Below are 17,453 nucleotides of genomic sequence, written 5' to 3' on the forward strand. Positions count from 1 at the left end.
TTAAGGGCACAGAGGCTACAGACTTGGTGCTACATCAAAACTATTCACCCACGCTTGAATGTCCCGCGTTGTCTACGGCTCTGGTCGTCGCTGGCGCCGTTCGCTTGCGCCGCGGGGCAGCCCCAGATGGCTCTTCAGCGTTCTCGAGCCGTAAGGTAGCCGTGGACTGCGTCTTCTGACGCTTTGACGAAGTCGGACGTGCCTTCGGGCGCTGTTGAACTGCGGTTGTAGTAGACGAGGAAGGGCGCGGGCGCGATGGTTCGCGATCGGTCGGTGCAAGATTCTCGCGGTCCTCGTTGTTTCCGGCAGTTCTAGTTGACTCGCGCTCGCTGCCGCATAGAGTTTGAGTTAGTGATGGTGGTTGGTTGGCTGATGGGAAGCTTACCGGGCCCTCAGCCTCTTGCTACGGGGATTGTCGAAGCGACCCTTCAGCGAATTATACTTTCTTTTGTTTCGAAAATGCTGCGCTATGATTTCATCGACGGGCCAGCATCCATCGAATTCCTTCAGGTACTCAAATGATTCCATTGCCTAAAGATCGGAGGTAAGCAATCGGGTCACCACAACCAATTTGATGCCGCATTGACACTGACAAGCCGGTAGATCTTCGCAAGATCATCCTTTGGTTGGCGCCGGAACGGTACGCGCCAATCGAGCTGAGCAGCAACGGCCAGATCTCGCACGCGCCGCTGGTCATCTTCGTGAGGAAACATTGGACACAAACAATGGGATCAAATCACTGACGCATATAGCAAGGTATAATTCGTTGTGTTCAGGGTTGTCGCTATGAAGCTGCATGCTCATCTGAAGATTATACCCATTATTTCCGGCAGTCCCTTGGGGTCGGGGAATCTTCGCAGATGTCACTTTGTCGCGTCCTGTGGGGCCAGCCCCACTGTTCATCCTCTTCTCAAGCAAGAGTCGGCGGGCTTTCTCCTTCTCCACGCATGCTGTCCAGTGCTACAGTTGTAGCAAATTGGATCAAGCAGGCAATACTCACCTTTGGCCTGTAAATAGAGCTCCTTGTAGCTCACTTCATTCTCGTCGGCATTGGGGCCGTTGTCGTCTTCATCTCCAGCACTCTCCTCGCTGCTTGTATGGAATGAGCCAACAACAGGTGTAGTTCCACTTTAGGAATCAAATTTTCCATACCTGACTTCGTCGAATTCTGCTTCGGTGACAGGCATGACAACAGCGGACAGGATGAACCGCAGGTAAGAGTCAAAGACGATAAGAGCCTCTGCCCGGAACATAAAAACTGGTGGCTGATGTGCAATCTGCAGCTTATCATTGGCTCCTGGACAATCTCACCTCAGGGCAGGTGCTTGCCAGGACTTCAGTCCTGTGTTTCGAAGCTCACTAGGTTGAGCATCGACGACCGGCTGATACACTCCTGACTTAGTACGCCACCGACGCCCTGCAGGTCCGCCAGCCCGAGCCCCTATCGCCCGCCCTGCATCATTGGATACGCACCTCCAGCAACAGCGGGCCCGTTTCCAGAGCATTTAAGAGCTCCGGATCCTCGACGAACTTCCACCACTGCAAGACATCAGCTGCACGTACATGCCCTTCGCGAGTCGTGCGGGACCTTACTCACTGATGCCCTGCAGGTCCGCCGACTCAAGCCCCTATTGCCTGCCCCGCCGCCGGATACGCACATCCAGCAACCGCGCAACCCATTTCCCGGGCACTCGAAGACTCCTTTCAGCCGCACATACGTGCCATTCACGCAACAACCGGCCGGTACACTCGTGACTTAGTACGCCGCCGACACCCTGCAGGTCCGCCGACTCAAGCCCCTATTGCCCGCCCCGCCGCCGGTTACGCACCTCCAGCGACCACGCAACCTGTTCCCCGGGCACTCGAAGGCTCTTTGCCGGACCTCCACCGACTCAAGCCCCTATTGCCCGCCCTGCTGCCGGATACGCACCTCCAGCGACCGTGCAACCCGTTCCCCGGCCACTCAAAGGCTCCTTTCCGGACCTTTACCGTGCTGATATTAGTCGCACGTACGTACGTACACCTCACGAGTCGTCGCCGCACCTTACTCACCGATGCCCCACAGCTTCGCCAACGCAAGCCCCTATTGTCATCGCCGCATCAGCCGATACGCACTTCCACCGACCGCGCAACTCATTCCCCAGGCACACGAGCCCCTATCGCTCGCCCCGCATTGCCGGATACGCACCTCCACCAACGCGCAACCCGTTCCCCAGGCACTCGAAGGCTCCTTGCTGGACCTTTACGTATACCGCGCCGATATCAGCCGCACGTACGTACACCTCACGAGTGTTGCAGCACCTTACTCACCGACGGCTCGCAGGTTCGCCAACGCAAGGCAACCTATTTCCTGGACACCAAAGCCTGCTGCAGGTACAAACCTTTCCAAAAGCTGTTGTGTCGCACTCACTGATGTTCCGCAGGTTCGCAAAACCGGAATCTTACCTCAGACGCATCAGTCCGCGACTACGCAGACACATTAGATGCTTGGTCGTCGTGGGGGTCGCAAGCCGAAGGCCGCGCGGCCTGCGAAACACCTCTGCAGCTGTGGATGCGGAAAGCTTGTGAGTCATCGGGAAGACCTACGCCATCGGAGGGCAAGGAATGTACCGCAGCCAATGGCGCGTGCTCAGAACATATGGGCTACGTTACAACAAACTACCACCCATGCAGTCAATGCTCTTCGGCGCTCTCTTAGCCGTTCGTCCAGAGCTTCGTCAGCCAATGTCGTGGATGTGGAGATGCAGGAGCCCTATCAGTCGTTCGAAAATCCCATGGAGTTACTGGAAGAGGACTATGTCAGCAGCACGCAAGCATCTTTTGAGGCTGAGGCTGCGATCACTGAGCAGGAGAATGCCTGGCGGCGCAGGCAGCCTTGGGTAGAGGACATTACCGATGACGAGGATGAGGAGGACATGGAGGAGGACAAACACGAAGACAATGGGAGTAGTGATCTCGCTTTTGCTCAAGATAATGACCAGGAGGATGAGGAGGAGTTCAATCCAATCACCGCGTACGAGAGTCTCAAGGAGGCCTTTGAGAACATTGCCCGTGAAGCAGGTGGGTCTTCATTTATCTGCATATCTCAGCAACTGCTGATTCGCTCTCGTGCAGGCACTCAGCTCGATGACAAAGATCTTGCTACCCTTCGATTGTTCGCCCTCAAAGTCCAAACCCATATGAAAGCCGATACGTTTGCGAAGCTCCCCTATGCGTTCCCAACACAGGATGTACCCTCATGGAAGACTACGCAGTCGCGCGCTGCAGTTCTTTCCGCATTGGACCCTGTAATGTACGACTGCTGCAAGAATTCGTGCTGCTGCTTCGTCGGCCCTCATTCAACACTTCGCGAGTGTCCATACTGTAAAGAACCACGCTACAATGCCACGGGACGCCCACGTTCCCAGTTTCCTTATCTACCCCTTACACCACGTCTAAAAGCCTACCTCGAAAGTCAGGACATGGCTCGCAAAATGCAGTATCGCGCGCGTGATCACTCACATATCCCGGGTACAATGACGGACATATTTGATGGTGACCTATATCAACAACTACTCCGTACTTCGGTCTCCCTCCATGGACGAAATCTTAATCACACATTCTTCTCTGATCCTCGAGACGTCGCACTGGGATTGTCGACGGATGGGTTTGCACCACACAAGCGGCGGAAAAAGACAGCATGGCCCTTAATCCTCTTCAATTACAATCTGCCTCCTGAGGAAAGGTTTCACGCCAAGAACATAATCGCGATCGGGGTCATTCCGGGACCTAAAAAGCCCGTCGACTTCGACTCTTTCCTATGGCCACTGGTCGAGGGACTCCTCCGGCTGAAGATCGGTGTCCATGCATTTGATGCATTGTCAGGAAGCTACTTTCCACTGCGCGCATACCTTATTGTGGTTTTTGGTGATATACCGGCAATATCCATGGTCATGCGCATGAAGGGTCACAACGGACTGTCACCATGCCGGTTCTGTCATATCCATGGCCTGCGGGTACCTGGCTCCCGCGCGACGACACACTATGTCCCACTAGCACGTACAAGGCACCCTGATGTGACAACAGATCCAGATGCAATAAAGGTTTACAAGCCCGAAGACCTGCCACTCCGCTCTCACGACGAGTTCCTTGCCCAGGCAGAGGCAGTCGAGGAGGCTTCTACAGAAGCCGTTCGCGAGCAGATGGCGAAGAATACCGGTATCAAAGGTGTCCCTCTTCTAAGCTGCCTCTCCTCCCTGTCCTTTCCGGCATCATTTCCTTACGACTTCATGCACCTTATATGGGAGAACGTCATAAGAAACCTCCTTCTCTTATGGACAGGCGAGTACAAGGACCTTGATACGGGCCGCGAGGACTACCAACTGGACAAGAAAGTCTGGGAGGCTATTGGAGAAGCTACGGCTGCATGCGGGAGTACAATACCATCTGCATATGGACCACGTCAACCAAACATCGCACAGGACAAATCAGGATGTACGGCGGACTCATGGTCATTCTGGACGCTGTATATTGGACCTGTTCTTTTGAACCGCCGCTTCAAGCAAGAAAAGTATTATCACCACTTTATCGACCTTGTTGTCATTCTTGATCTATGCCTTTCATTTGAACACTCGGATGCTGACCTGAAAGCCATCAAGGCTGGTCTAATTGCGTGGGTGCAGACGTACGAGAGGTGAGTTTGGTTTCATGCTCTCATGATGTCCTGTCCTCTGATATTGTAGTAAACAGGATTTATTATCAGGACAATCCTTCGCGTTTGTCCACTTGTCCTATCACCATCCATGGGCTCTTGCACATTGCCGACAGTATCCGTGCAGTTGGTCCGGTCTGGGTCTCATGGGCATTCCCAATGGAACGCTATTGTGGTTCTCTCCAACCTGCCATCACAAGCCGACGATTTCCATATGCAAGTATCAACCGATACGTGCTTAACAATGCACGACTATCTCATATCATACTCAAATATGGTCTACATGACGAACTATCCCTATGCAAGCCCAAGACATCACGCGGTGCTGTCTCCTTCGAGAATTGTAAGTAGATATGCCTTCTGTCCGGTCAACAGCGTAACTTGATCTCATATTGACAGATCCAACTTGCATACTCATACCACCATGCCGACCTGCATCCAATATTCCCTCGGACGTGCACAGCAAGATTATCCTTGCCTTGGCCACACGCTATGGTGTGACGGTTGCGACAGCACGAAAGTTCGTTCCACATGATCTTGAAGAATACGGACGCGTACAGATCCTCAATGATGGCGACGCAATATCTGCAGCTAATCTCTACCCCACACCTGGAGATGACCGAAGGGATGCCTCCTATGTCCGGGTGAGTCTCCCGATACATTGCGCATCATATATTTTCGAGTACTCAAATAACTGATCTATTCTACTAGTATCAGCTCCTTGTGGACAAATATGCCCACCAGCGTCGTCGAGTTCCTGAATATCAAGATCATACGTTCTTCGGACAGCTGAAGCACATATTCGTACTGCATCTGCCAAAGTCTCGGACTCTCAAGATCAAGGACGATGAGACAGTGCTACTCGCTGTAATCCGGTCTTGTGATGTTACTCGGAAACACCCTCGACTTGATATCCACTATTACAAAAGGGATGGGCGTCTCGAGGTGGTGGACCTCACGGCTATACAATGTCTTGTTGGACGAATCCCTGTGCCTACCAGCAATGAATGGGCTATCATTGATCGGAGCGGTACCCTAGCTCGGGCATTGTATGTTGAAGCTGATGGGAACGTGGACGACGGCGAGTAATTTTGAAAACATATTGTCACTTGTGATACGTGTATATATAACCAAAAGACAATACAATCCCGGTCGAATGGGGCAGCGAGCTCTTGCAGCACGAGGGAGGTGCGTGTCTTCTGTGGTAGTGGTCAAAGTTGGGCGTCCCGCTGCTGGCACGCCTCTCGGGGCATTGCCCGCCCGTTTCGTGACTGCACGGCGCATTGGCAAACGATGCCCAGTCGAACGGGGCGGCGCGCATGCAGCACGAGGAGCGTGCGCGTTGCGGCACTCTTGGGGCATGCTGATGGCCGGGGTGGTCAGCGCTATCGCTGCTGGCCCTGGTGGCGGCGGCGGCGGCGGCATCGGCATCGGCGTGCAGCATGAGGACAGCACACGTCTCGGCAATGGTGGAGGAAAATTGAATGTCCCGCGTCTTGGCGGTGGTGGTTGAAGTCGGGCGTCCCGCTGCTGGCACACCTCTCAGGGCGCTGCCGACCCGTTTCGTGACCGCGCGGCGCGCTGGCCGGTGCTGGGCGAATGGCGGGCGCGGGGGTAGAAGTGGCGCCGCGCGAGACCGCATTGGCGGCTCGCAAACGGCAAGGGCGGGGGATGGAAGCTGCACCGGGCGCGAATGGCGGGCGCGGGGGTAGAAGTGCCCGGAATCGTATATATGCACATCTTGCTGGGATCGCAAGACACTTCAATTGTCTGCGATGCTCGGGAGGAAATGGCCAGGGCAAACGTGCGACCGCAGGCGTAACGCGGTGGCTCAAACATCTCTTGCTCAAGCAGCTTCCACCCTGCGCTGGGATCGGGCATGAACGCCGCCGCGCGCTCGTGCGCAAGCGAGAATTGGCCGCTGCCGCTTGGTGCTTGCAGTACGAAAAGGACACGCTTCTTCCGGCATGTGCTGGTCCACCGCGAGGCGCGCTAGCTGCGTCTTCGATGGTGGCCGGCGCACTGCTTGAGGGGCTGGAGTGTGTTGGTCGAACGGCAACATTGATGACGCGGTCGACGATGAGGGTGGGGTACGATTGACGACGAGGGAGGGGTACGGTCCGCAGAGCGCATTGACGGCAAGGGTATGGGCAGGACGTGGTTAACGTGGATGCCAAGGATGGAGCGTGGTTGACGGATTGAGGTGGGCACGAGGCGTGCTCAAGAGTGAGTGCACGGCTTTTTTGGGGGAGGGCGCGGTATGTTCGAGGACGACTGGAGTGTTTGGAGGCTCCGGCCGCTGCGGTCCTCGGATGCCGGTCGGGGTCGGTTGCAAAGTGCAATGTCACGGCTGAAGTCAAGTATTAGCGTGTTTGTTTCACGAAGGTGAGAGGGAAATTCTCGGCGTACCCTAGCCCACAGGGTATCAAACAAATCCGAGACCCGCACAGCGCCGTGAGGACGCGTAGATGATAGGGGAGGACGTAGGCAGGTCGCTCGGCGGACGCGGCAACAAGGCGCAAGGAGGGGCTCGACGTCCGCGCAGTGTCTGTTGTTCGTCACTCTCCGAATACGAGCATGTCGATGACCGCGGTGCATCTGCTTCGGGCGCAGGAGAGATCTCCCGGGACGCACGGTCCTCCTCCTCGAGGGCGAGCGTGGCCAGCGGCGAGTGTGGCATCTCCCGGCGCGGGCTGAGAGGCTCCGGAGTCGCTGGAGCACGGTGCGCGCGCGCTTTCCCCCAGGCCTGAAACCGAGCGCTGAACTCGCTCGGTGGAGTGACGGGCGTGGGGTCGGCGTCGGGGTCCGTGCGCAAACGGTGTTGGCCTGGGTCGGACATCCAACGGACTGTGTGCCACTTGCCACCGTACGTTGTGTGGGGGCAAAGGCAAGTGCGGGTCTGGGAGCCCGTGCGTGTATGCATGCTCGGGCGGGGGCGGCACGGCCGAGCGCTCGCGATCGAGGTGCGCGCCAATGTACGGGTAGTCGACGCGAACCGTGTCTTCGGGTGTCGCGGGTTCTTTCTTGGGCCTCTCCTTCGCCTTGGACTTGCTCCGCCGGAAGCAGTTGAGAGATGCCATGCGGAAGACGGAGACGAGGGACGTTGACGAAGGCGAGGAGGGCACGGCGAGCGGTGGCGCCGAGGTTGGTGTGGGCGGCAGTGGCTTCTTGACGACAAAGGAGCGGGTATGCAAGGGAGATTGCGATTTAGAGTAGTGCGAGGAGGCGGATGTGGTGAGCGACGTCAGGCTGGCGCAGCTCGCGCTGGGGCTGGGTCCGAACCCGTACGATGTGCGTACTGCGACGAGATGCATTCGTTAGATGCGTGCCATGCTCTACGAGATAGCGGACTCACGTGAGTCCGCGTCCGAGGTATCGCGGTCGGGGTCGTGAACGTGGTGGTACGCATGAGCGAGAGGCGAGGGCGCAGGATGGCCGTACGGCGTGCCCACTGCTGTAGGTGGTGGAGACGTCTTGGGAGTCATCGCTGTGACGGGCGCGGGCACATGAGTGGAGGCAGTTGCGGCGACGAGGCCACTGCGGTGGTCGAATGGCGACCGGGATTAGGTAAAAAGTGCAACGGCACACCTGGATGAAAGTATGAGCGCATTGGGTTTACAACGGTAAGAAGAAAACTCAGAACGTACCATGCCCTCAGCATATCAAACATATCCGAAATGCGCACAGCGCTGCGAGGACACATAGACTGTAGGGGGATTGGCATGCCAGGTCGTCCGGGGGTTCATCTTGCAACGGTGGGCACGACCGCTATAGACGCACACCCCATCTCCCGACCCATACTCTCTGAGCAGGCTCAGAGAGTGGCATGACTCTACCAAGGCCCGTGCCCTTGGCCATGGCGAGAGTGAACCCTGCGTCTACCGTCTTCGCTGGCGCTGTTGCAATTGGCGGGAGAAGAGTTGGACGAGGGGCTGTGCAGCTTGACCGCGCGCGTTGCCGCTGCTGTGCAATCAGCACTGGCACGACCCACTGGTACAGTGGGTGAAAATCACCCATTGACTTTGGCCGACATTAGTATTTACGGATACAGTGGGTGATTGTATACAATAGACCATACCATGAGTGATCCAAGGCAATCACCCACATCACCTCAATCAACCACATATCGACCAGACCGTGGGTGAATGGTTGATATCACCCATCATGTGGTTGGTAGCAACCCATTCTGGGGCTCATAGTGCTTTCGAATCATGCTCTACAGTTCAAGTCGCTCTTGTTGTTATGTTTTCCCAGTTCTCGTTGTTCTATCCTCATAGTGTGGCTTGTCTACCCGTCAGTGTACTCTTATCTACGCCGCCTCGGGTATCTCTCACCTGATTAAATCTTCTATACTCTACATATCTTCAAGCGCGATGTACCAATGAATCGCGAGTGACGGGCCTCAGGCAGCGGAAGATAGATATGATTGCACGCATCACACATGACATCCATCCACGTTACATCCACACCTGAGACCGCGCAACGCCTGCGCACAAGATAAGTAGTGGCTCCACCGCTGCATTGTGGATCACCGCATCGGCCGATGACCAGCATAACGTCGTGCTTTGCAGCGCGGCTCCGAGACGCGCCGACTCAAATAGCCGACCAAACTGGCCTCAGGCTCTGGCTGCGGCCAGCCGCGGGATGTATACTAGTTCCATGGGCAAAGCCAGATCGCCTTACCCATACATGGCACCATCCCAGTTGAATGATATCAACCGCGGTGACATCGGTTGCTACTACGTTCCGTGCGCCTACATCTGCTCCGCAACGACGACCTTCTTCCTCTCGGCGATGGGTTTGCTTTCGCCCGCGCGTGTATGCTTTCTCCGCCTTTCCTCTTTGACGCGACGAGCCTCGAGCATGGTTCTCTTGAGATCCGCCGCCTTGTGAACCGGTTTGGGAAGATGACGAGATCTACGAACAGCAATCAGTCTATTGACAACGAGAATGCTTCATGTAAACAGCCACCTTTGGACCTTGCCAACACCCTTGTCGAACTTCCAACGGTCCTTGAGAGTATCACGATATTCCATCGCCGCGCGTTCGCGCGCGGTAATGATGCCAAGCTTTTCGTCTGCGCGCGCTTTCCAGATCCGCACATTGCCATCATCTGAGCCGCTCAACACAAAGCGCGCATCGTTAGTAAAGATCGTAGACGACACCCGCTGCATGCGCTTCGTGTGGTACACTTCCGGTCGCGTGCCTTGGCCCTCCTTCCATATCCGCACGGTCCGATCCCAACCACCCGAAACGAACTCGGCACCAGTAGGCGACCAGTCGCATGACATGACCGCTGCAACGTGTGCCTTGTATATTTGGGTGGGCGTGGACAGAGATCGAATGTCGAATGTATAGAGGTTGTGATCTTCGGAGGCGAGGAGGAGGGAGGTAGGGAAGGTGGGAGACCAGGAGAGGGAGTTGGAGCGCATCTGGGTGAAAGTTAGCTAACGCACATAGGGAAGAAACCTGGTCGTTCCGGACCTGCATTACTACTCGACGCTCAGCCTTTCCTGTTCGAATGTCATACAGGGTGAATGTCCGGTCAGAACCTATACTTGCTAAGACAGACGACTCTGAAAGATTGAACCTGACGGCGTCTATTGTTTCAGTGGAAGTGGGGAACGTGAGGTTTGAAACGGCCGCGCTCCTTGAAACGGTAATCAGCAGCGAATCATGTCGCGAGGCACGGGACGCACTTAGTCTCATCCCAGATTTGAACGAGGTTTGAGGCCGTGGCGAATAAGTGGTCCGAACGATGATGATCTATAGAGCTGACGAACAAAATTCAGTGAGATAGAAACACGAAAATCAACGGAGGCGTACTTGATTGCAGATTTTCCGGGGAACACGGCCAAGGGGGCTTGATCCTTACGTAATTTCGTATTCAAGACAGGATCGCTAAAGACTCGTAATGGAATACATACCTCTGACCCAATTTCTGCTTCGGGCCGTGTGTCCCATAGCTTTATATTCCGGTCAACACCACAGCTCAGCAACCGTCCCTCCCCGGTGAAGCAGAGGCCTGACACTTTGCCCTTGTGAGCACCGTTCAATTTGCGCACGTGCGTCCTCAAAGATAGGTCATGTAGTATCACCCCTGGGTGCATGAGTGAAAGGACCAGCTATCGATTCTTTACGGTAGAACCTACCTCCATCCCAACTCCCGCTCGCGACAGTGGTAAGCTCATCTGGTCTTCGAGCCAAGACTTCCACTGCGTCCAAGTGGCCTTCAAGGGCCGCAACAAACGGCTTGGAAAACATTCGCTCCATCTTGGCCGCGTTCAGCGCTCTGGTGCGTTCCCGGGCTCTGGCAAACGGATGCATGAGCGGATCGAGGTTGCGCGACGTTGGCGTAGGATCTCCTTTTCGTGTGGGCAAGTGCGCCGCTGTATCATGTTGCAAGACGTTGATTTTCTGCGCGGACAATGATGAGCGACGCCGAGAGAATACGCAGACACGAACAACCGACCACCATCGTCTTCGGCAGAAAAGTGTTCACAGCCACTAGCCGGGGAAGCACGATGACTTGGCACAGCCATCGCGTTCGCCCTTGCTGTCCTCTCCAACCTTGCTGCCATGTCCGACTCTGAGGGCGATTTCTCCGATGAGCTACTGGAACTTGCAGGCGCCACAGAGAAGAAGCGTAAACGCCGTCAGAACGCGGGGCTGAAAGTGGGCAAACGGCGCAAGGCAGAGTGAGGGCTGCGTTCAGTAGCACCTGGACTTGCAGTTGGCGAACTGACCGCTACAAGTGTCTCTGATGACTCGGAAGACGCGCCGGAGAGTGAGGAGGACGACATCAAATTGAACCCATATCCGCTCGAGGGAAAATATAAGGATGAGGCGGATCGGGACCAGTATGTACATCCCAGCAGCTCATAGCCTCACGCTGAATGCATTGGCAAAGCTTGCTTGAATTGACTGAAATGGAGCGCGAGGAGATTCTTGCGTCGCGCCTCGAAGAACTGCAGCGCATACAGGACAAGAGGAGCCTTGAGGCGCTCGTGAAGGCGCAGAAGAGTGGTGCCGCAGAAGATGCCGTTTCAAAAGCTGCTAAACGCATGTTTACGTCCATTGCTCAGAATAATGAAAAACTAAGAAATCATCTGGTACAGGGCAACATGCTGTACGCGGCGCCACGAAAGAAAAATCACGGAAACTGGACGAGCTCAAGGCGAAACGGAGAGCCAAGGACGACAAAAAACGCGTCAGTTGGTTCCAGCTCCGCGCTGTCTTCCGTTTCCTGACAACCGTAACGCAGACCAAACCTGGTTCCCCTAAGCGAGACCGTTCCGCCTCTCCTACTGACATGGAAATGTCCTCGTCCGATGACGAAGACGGCCAAATTACCAAGCTTGATGAGGCAGAAGAACGACGTCGCCGGTTTTACCGGGATTATGGTCCCAGCAAGAAGAAGAAGGAAGATGACGACGACGACGAGCTTACCCGGCTGGACTTGGCGATATGTAGAGTTACGCGGGATATGATCGCGAAGCATTGCATGGCGCCGTGGTTCGAAGATTGGATCACAGGTGAGTGCAGGCATCGCATGATACTGTAGGTCGACGGCTAACCCACGTCTTTGTAAGGCAGCTGGGTTCGATATCTCATTGGCCAAGAAAACGGCCTCCCAATATATCGTATATGTGAAGTGCAGAGTGTGTACCGCATTCTCTTGCATTGCCGGATTCTACTAACGTCAGACAGATCTTGGGGCTGACCTGGTGAAACCTTACAGAGTGAACGATGTCCCGGTCAATCAGTCCATTGAGCTGAAACACGGCAAATCAACGAAGACGTGGACGATGGACAAAGTATCAAATGCTGATTGGAATGATGTGCGTGCTCAACTAATGGCTGCTATCGTTGCTTCAGACGCCAGCTGATGCTTCAAACAGCGAGAATTTGATCGCCTTGTCGCAGTTTGTAAAGCCGAGGGAGTAAAGCTGCCCCGGAAGCGGGATCTGGAGAAGAAACATGCTCAGATGAAGAAGCTCGTCGAGCAACCTGTCACGGAGGCTCGTTCTGCCGCATCAGCCTTCAAGTCGTATGCTGACTTGCACTCACAGCTTGACCTGGCGAAAGAACTGGCTAAGCGGCGCGCCCTTCAAGCGCTCATCGGTGGGGGTGCACCTACCTCAGGCACTTCGCTCGCTCTGGAGAAATCTCGCCTAAACGCTGCGCGCACGGTAGCGTATAATCGCCAAGACTGGGATGAGTGCGCCAGCATAGAAGCCGAGTTGAGCGCCCTCAACGCTCAATCCAACCCTTCACCGACCAAGGCCAAATCGGGGGATCCGGCCGTTGATGGCGGTGCGAATGGTAATCCGGAAGCGGCGAAAGAGAGCGAGAGGGATAAGCTCGCGAGGGTCAACGAGAGGAACCGTAGGGCGAATATGGAAGCGGTGAGGAAGGCAGAGATCGCAGAAGCGGAGAAGAAGCGACTGAAGAGGAAGCTGGGACTTGGGACGCCTGGGGCCGGAACGCCTGGGGCTGGAACCCCCGGGACAATGTCGCCTTCCAGGTCAGCGCACCGGACTCCAGTTTGCAGTGGACGGGCAGCGCTGACAGCTTCTCCTAGACCTGGAACGCCTGCCCAATTGCACTCTCGGAGCAACGGCACTTCGACGCCAAAGCTTGAGCCGATTCCGCCATCCGTACTCACCGGTGCTTTGAGTCAAGCTTCCGACGGCACCAATGATCTTGAGAAGAGCGTGGTGGAGAGTTTAGATGTTGATCTGGGCGATTTCTAAGTCGCTTGCTCAATCTCTTGTGGAGGCTGAGCCGGTATAAAGGGACAGTATTGCAACGTGTGCATTGACGACATTCTCGTTGATTCTCATGTATACCTGGGACATCCTTGCTGTGTTCGGACTTGGATTTGTACGATTGGCCATAGTGAAGAACAACCATATCGTCCTGTACAACTCCGCTATGCGAGATATCAGTGCGCGGCTGAAAAAAACTACCTATCATTGGCCTAGCCATCGTTCGAGATAGGAGTGGTACTTGCGGAACGCATGAGCTGCCTTGTTGTAATTGCGCGGCCAGGAGCCTCTTGGTATCACCTTTCGGGATTGGCATCTTCATAAGATCGGCCTGTAAGTCCGACTGTTCCTGTTAGGACCCGCGCTTTGCCCGCGTTCGTATATCTACCACCACCTGGCTTCAAATTTGTGCCACACCAGCCGTAGACTTGTTAGCCCAGCAAGTACCAGCACACCTCTGGCGCATACCTTCTTGGACTTCACACGTCTCATCCCGCCACTCTCAGAAAACTGGAGATGTAATGCCGCAGTCTAGCCTGCAGACTTCGTCATGCGAAGCGTTATCGAAGGGCTTACATGTGGCAAAGCTCCCTATCGCTGCTGCGGTGTGACTCTGCCGCAGGCACCACCTTAGATTAGCTTATCTACAGCAGTCAGCACCGTCAAATATCTGAGTGCTTCTGCGTCCGTCTTGTTTAGACCGGCAACACTCGCCATGGACTCTGGGTGGAAGTACGAGCCGCTGGGTCAGAGCGAGCCGGACGTTGTTCGGACGCGCAAGCCGCAACGGTCCTTCCAGCGACACCTGGGGCTCGCAGTGCTCGGGCTTGGCGCGCTTTGCTTCGGTGGTTTCTACGTTCACCACAGTAGTAAAGTAGAGCTCCCCGATGCTTCCTCGCACAACGGAGTCCAGGACCAGCCTCTGCGTCAATGCCCCTCGAATTTGCCCCCACCGGCGCAACCGCCGGCACCCACCAATCCGTGGTCTTCCTTGACCGTAGACGATACGACCGAGATCGCGCGATGGCTCGAGTCTGACTCCCTCGGACTCAACCTCACTCTGAGCCACAACGCTCAGCTTTCAGACAACTATATCTTTCATATCGACGCCTTGCGCCCTGCCAAAGCCGACGCGTTAGCGTACCTCAACGCCCCAAGCGAGAAGACGGCCCCCGCTCGCTATGCTCGCGTCACTATTCACCATGGTTCCGCTGCGGAGCCGTACATTCAGGATTACAGGGTTGGGCCGCTGCCGTGCACGGGCGAAACCAAGATCGAACCGTTGACAGAGATTTACCATCGCAACCCCATTCCGTACCACGCGAGGGGCTTCTTGGACCCTCGTGAACTTGCGCCGTTGGCACGCAAGATCATCGCTCCTTTGGCGGAGGTAACTCAGGTTGGTTTTTGAAGTATTTTTGCATATTACGAAGGCTTAGCATCGTTTAGGATCTCTTTGGCGGAGTCGCACTTGGCTTTGAGAATGACACTCTTGTAACTGGTGCCAGTGGGCCATGGTCATTCGATGGATCGTTCCGCCGGTTCTGGATATCATGGAGGTGAACTACTCAGTCTAATGCTACTATGTTTTCTTATCGCGGACTTTTTTCAGGCGTAACGTACCCGGGCCTTGGCTTCACCCCGTGAACTTCTTCCAATACGTCGATGTGTCTGGTACGTTCAGACTTTCTAAGTTTTGACGTTCGCATATCGACCTTCCTTCTAGGCACGGATGCGGAGCAGTGGAAGTTGCTGAAGGTATGCTGCTGTGCGATGTCTCCTATCGTACATCTCCCACGATTTCTGTAGATCGTGTACAACCATCAAATCTTTGGGTCTGTCGAGGACTTCCTGGCTGCCTACCACAACGGCACGCTGAAAAAGCTCCCTGAACGACCAGACCAGCACGAAGATATCGATTGGTCAACCCGTAAGCGTCTCGGTGCTCAAAGAGACCTCGACCACCTTCCTGGTCCGAGACAGATTTCCTTCGGCGGACTGAGGTTCAGGATTGACCGTAAGAATCACTACGTAAGCTGGTTGGGTTGGGGAATGTATCTGGGTTTCGACCGGGATATGGGAATGAGTCTCTGGGATCTGAGGTTTAGAGGCGAGAGGATTATCTACGAGGTGAGATTTCTGACGGACCATCAGCACAGGCGAGCAGCTTACGAAGTTCCATCATGTCAGCTCTCGCCGCAGGAAGCTATTGCGCAGTATGGTAAGGGCTTTCGCTCACAGGTTTCACATGCGGATCATGGATCAACGATAACATTTAGCGGGTAACGATCCTATGCAAGCTACCACGGCATGGCTTGACCGCTTCTTTGGTACGTGGTTTTGCACCCCTCTCTGTATCGCGCCTTACATTTCGCTATTTAGGCATGGGGTCCTCCGTCCGTGACATGATCCCCGGATACGATTGCCCGTACGAGGCAGTATACCTTTCCGCAACTACGCACTCCGCTCGCGGCTCGATGGTCCGCGAACGTGCCATCTGCATCTTCGAGCACGACACCGGCCGCCCAATTACGCGTCATACCGGGTACTCCGAGGGCGAGTTCGGCGCTGCTAGGGGCTACGTGCTCGTACTGCGGAGCATCAGTACGGTCGGAAAGTCAGTATCATTCTCTGTACTTTCCGACAACCAACTGACTGTGAGGCATGATGATGTATAGCTATGACTATCTGGTCAGTACCATGTTTACTGATATAATGTCGGAGTATTCACGATCGCTGTTCAGTTTGATTACATGTTCCACATCGACGGTACCATTGAAGTCCGGCTATCCGCGTCTGGCTATCTCCAAGGCGGCTTCTGGGAAAGCAAGCAGGAAGGCTACGGCACCGCGATACGCGACACGACTATGGGCTCCTTGCACGATCACGTCATCAACTTCAAGGTCGATCTCGACGTTGCTGGCGAGAAAAACTCGCTCTTGAAAACGACGACGAACCGGGAGGAAATCACACAGCCCTGGTTCGACGATGATTGGGGCCAGACTGTCATCCAACAGAGGATATCCCGAGAGTATATCCAGGATGAGAACGACGCGCTCCTCAAGTACCCTCTCAACTTCCAAGGGAACTACGCGCTCGTCAACAAGGAGGAACTCAACCAGTGGGGAACCCCCAGGGGTTATGCCATTCATCCCGGATACTCCCCTGTGCATAACGTAAGCCACCTTCTTCGCTGCCTGTTTCTCCCTATCATTACTGACCACTCACCCCTCAGACGATTGTGGGGTCCAAGCGTCTGCTAGAGAACGCCAACTGGGCGCGGTACAATCTCGCCGTATCGAAACGCAAGGAAACGGAACCGATGAGCAGTTCGATGTGGAACCTACATCTCCCAGGAAATCCGATGGTCAATTTCCACAATTTCTTCGACGGAGATAACATCACTCAGGAGGACCTGGTCGCGTGGGTGAATGTCGGCATGCACCATTTACCCCAAGCGGAGGACTCACCGAACACTCGGACGAACACTGCTACATCCAGGTAAGAGTGACTTCGTTGGTTAATATTACGGGAAGATTGATTTTGAACCATTCCCTTTAGCTTCTTCCTGACACCCCTCAATTACTTCGATTGGGACGTGTCCGTCGAATCGTCGAACGCCATCCTTCTCAGCGCCCCTGACGTGCCCGGCGGCAGCTATAAATATGATGATTACGGCGTCTCGCCTGTGGAATGTGTTCCACCTCCCCTCGCGCCTTTCGAGTACAAGGGTTTGAAGGCCTTCGGTAGCGATGGCAGGCCAGCCCCGCTGAAGGACACGGAGGAATTGAGGAAGGAGGCAGAGCTGTTCCACCGCATCAAAGTCGAACTTTGAGCCCTTTAGACGAAGACCGTATTTGTACCGTATCTTGTCAATCGATTTTCTGGATGGAATTGCGAGCAACAAGGTTTTCCTGTAAGCGCAAGCGCTTTATGTAGCGCCTTCGTCGTTGTATAGCCACTCGAGGGCTACGCTGATATGCGTGCGCGGT

General features: G+C 55.0%; 6 protein-coding genes across 6 annotated transcripts; 4 read left to right on the forward strand and 2 right to left on the reverse strand.

Moving 5' to 3' along the window:
• Positions 1-2,915: 2,915 nt before the first annotated feature.
• Positions 2,916-3,677, forward strand: PUNSTDRAFT_59787 (uncharacterized protein; the record flags this gene model as incomplete). Its single annotated transcript, XM_007379386.1, has 1 exon — positions 2,916-3,677. A coding segment is annotated over one exon (762 nt), but the record flags the coding sequence as incomplete, so codon positions are not given.
• A 591-nt stretch (positions 3,678-4,268) lies between these two features.
• On the forward strand, positions 4,269-5,779 carry PUNSTDRAFT_59555 (uncharacterized protein; the record flags this gene model as incomplete). The annotated part of the gene is made up of 4 exons (XM_007379387.1): positions 4,269-4,672; positions 4,729-5,033; positions 5,090-5,334; positions 5,402-5,779. 4 exons carry the CDS (start codon positions 4,269-4,271, stop codon positions 5,777-5,779), a joined length of 1,332 nt encoding a protein of 443 aa, XP_007379449.1.
• Positions 5,780-5,795: 16 nt separating this feature from the next.
• PUNSTDRAFT_130161 (uncharacterized protein) lies at positions 5,796-8,175 on the reverse strand (the record flags this gene model as incomplete). Its single annotated transcript, XM_007379388.1, has 4 exons — positions 5,796-6,430; positions 7,325-7,436; positions 7,561-7,988; positions 8,046-8,175. 4 exons carry the CDS (start codon positions 8,173-8,175, stop codon positions 5,796-5,798), a joined length of 1,305 nt encoding a protein of 434 aa, XP_007379450.1.
• Positions 8,176-9,118: 943 nt separating this feature from the next.
• PUNSTDRAFT_140802 (WD40 repeat-like protein) lies at positions 9,119-11,168 on the reverse strand (the record flags this gene model as incomplete). Its single annotated transcript, XM_007379389.1, has 8 exons — positions 9,119-9,607; positions 9,662-10,122; positions 10,175-10,340; positions 10,390-10,464; positions 10,517-10,560; positions 10,618-10,790; positions 10,843-11,107; positions 11,163-11,168. 8 exons carry the CDS (start codon positions 11,166-11,168, stop codon positions 9,445-9,447), a joined length of 1,353 nt encoding a protein of 450 aa, XP_007379451.1. The 3' UTR covers positions 9,119-9,444.
• Positions 11,169-11,269: 101 nt separating this feature from the next.
• PUNSTDRAFT_130163 (plus-3-domain-containing protein) lies at positions 11,270-13,446 on the forward strand (the record flags this gene model as incomplete). The annotated part of the gene is made up of 9 exons (XM_007379390.1): positions 11,270-11,388; positions 11,446-11,550; positions 11,601-11,733; positions 11,793-11,900; positions 11,955-12,225; positions 12,283-12,351; positions 12,401-12,531; positions 12,592-13,217; positions 13,275-13,446. 9 exons carry the CDS (start codon positions 11,270-11,272, stop codon positions 13,444-13,446), a joined length of 1,734 nt encoding a protein of 577 aa, XP_007379452.1.
• A 730-nt stretch (positions 13,447-14,176) lies between these two features.
• Positions 14,177-17,296, forward strand: PUNSTDRAFT_96477 (amine oxidase catalytic domain-containing protein; the record flags this gene model as incomplete). The annotated part of the gene is made up of 12 exons (XM_007379391.1): positions 14,177-14,860; positions 14,911-15,020; positions 15,074-15,135; positions 15,188-15,219; positions 15,271-15,591; positions 15,652-15,682; positions 15,741-15,791; positions 15,844-16,078; positions 16,140-16,152; positions 16,206-16,637; positions 16,697-16,962; positions 17,023-17,296. 12 exons carry the CDS (start codon positions 14,177-14,179, stop codon positions 17,294-17,296), a joined length of 2,511 nt encoding a protein of 836 aa, XP_007379453.1.
• Positions 17,297-17,453: the final 157 nt, after the last annotated feature.

This window comes from Punctularia strigosozonata (genome assembly GCF_000264995.1).
Source record: "Punctularia strigosozonata HHB-11173 SS5 unplaced genomic scaffold PUNSTscaffold_1, whole genome shotgun sequence".
Classification (NCBI taxonomy): Eukaryota; Fungi; Basidiomycota; class Agaricomycetes; order Corticiales; family Punctulariaceae; genus Punctularia; species Punctularia strigosozonata.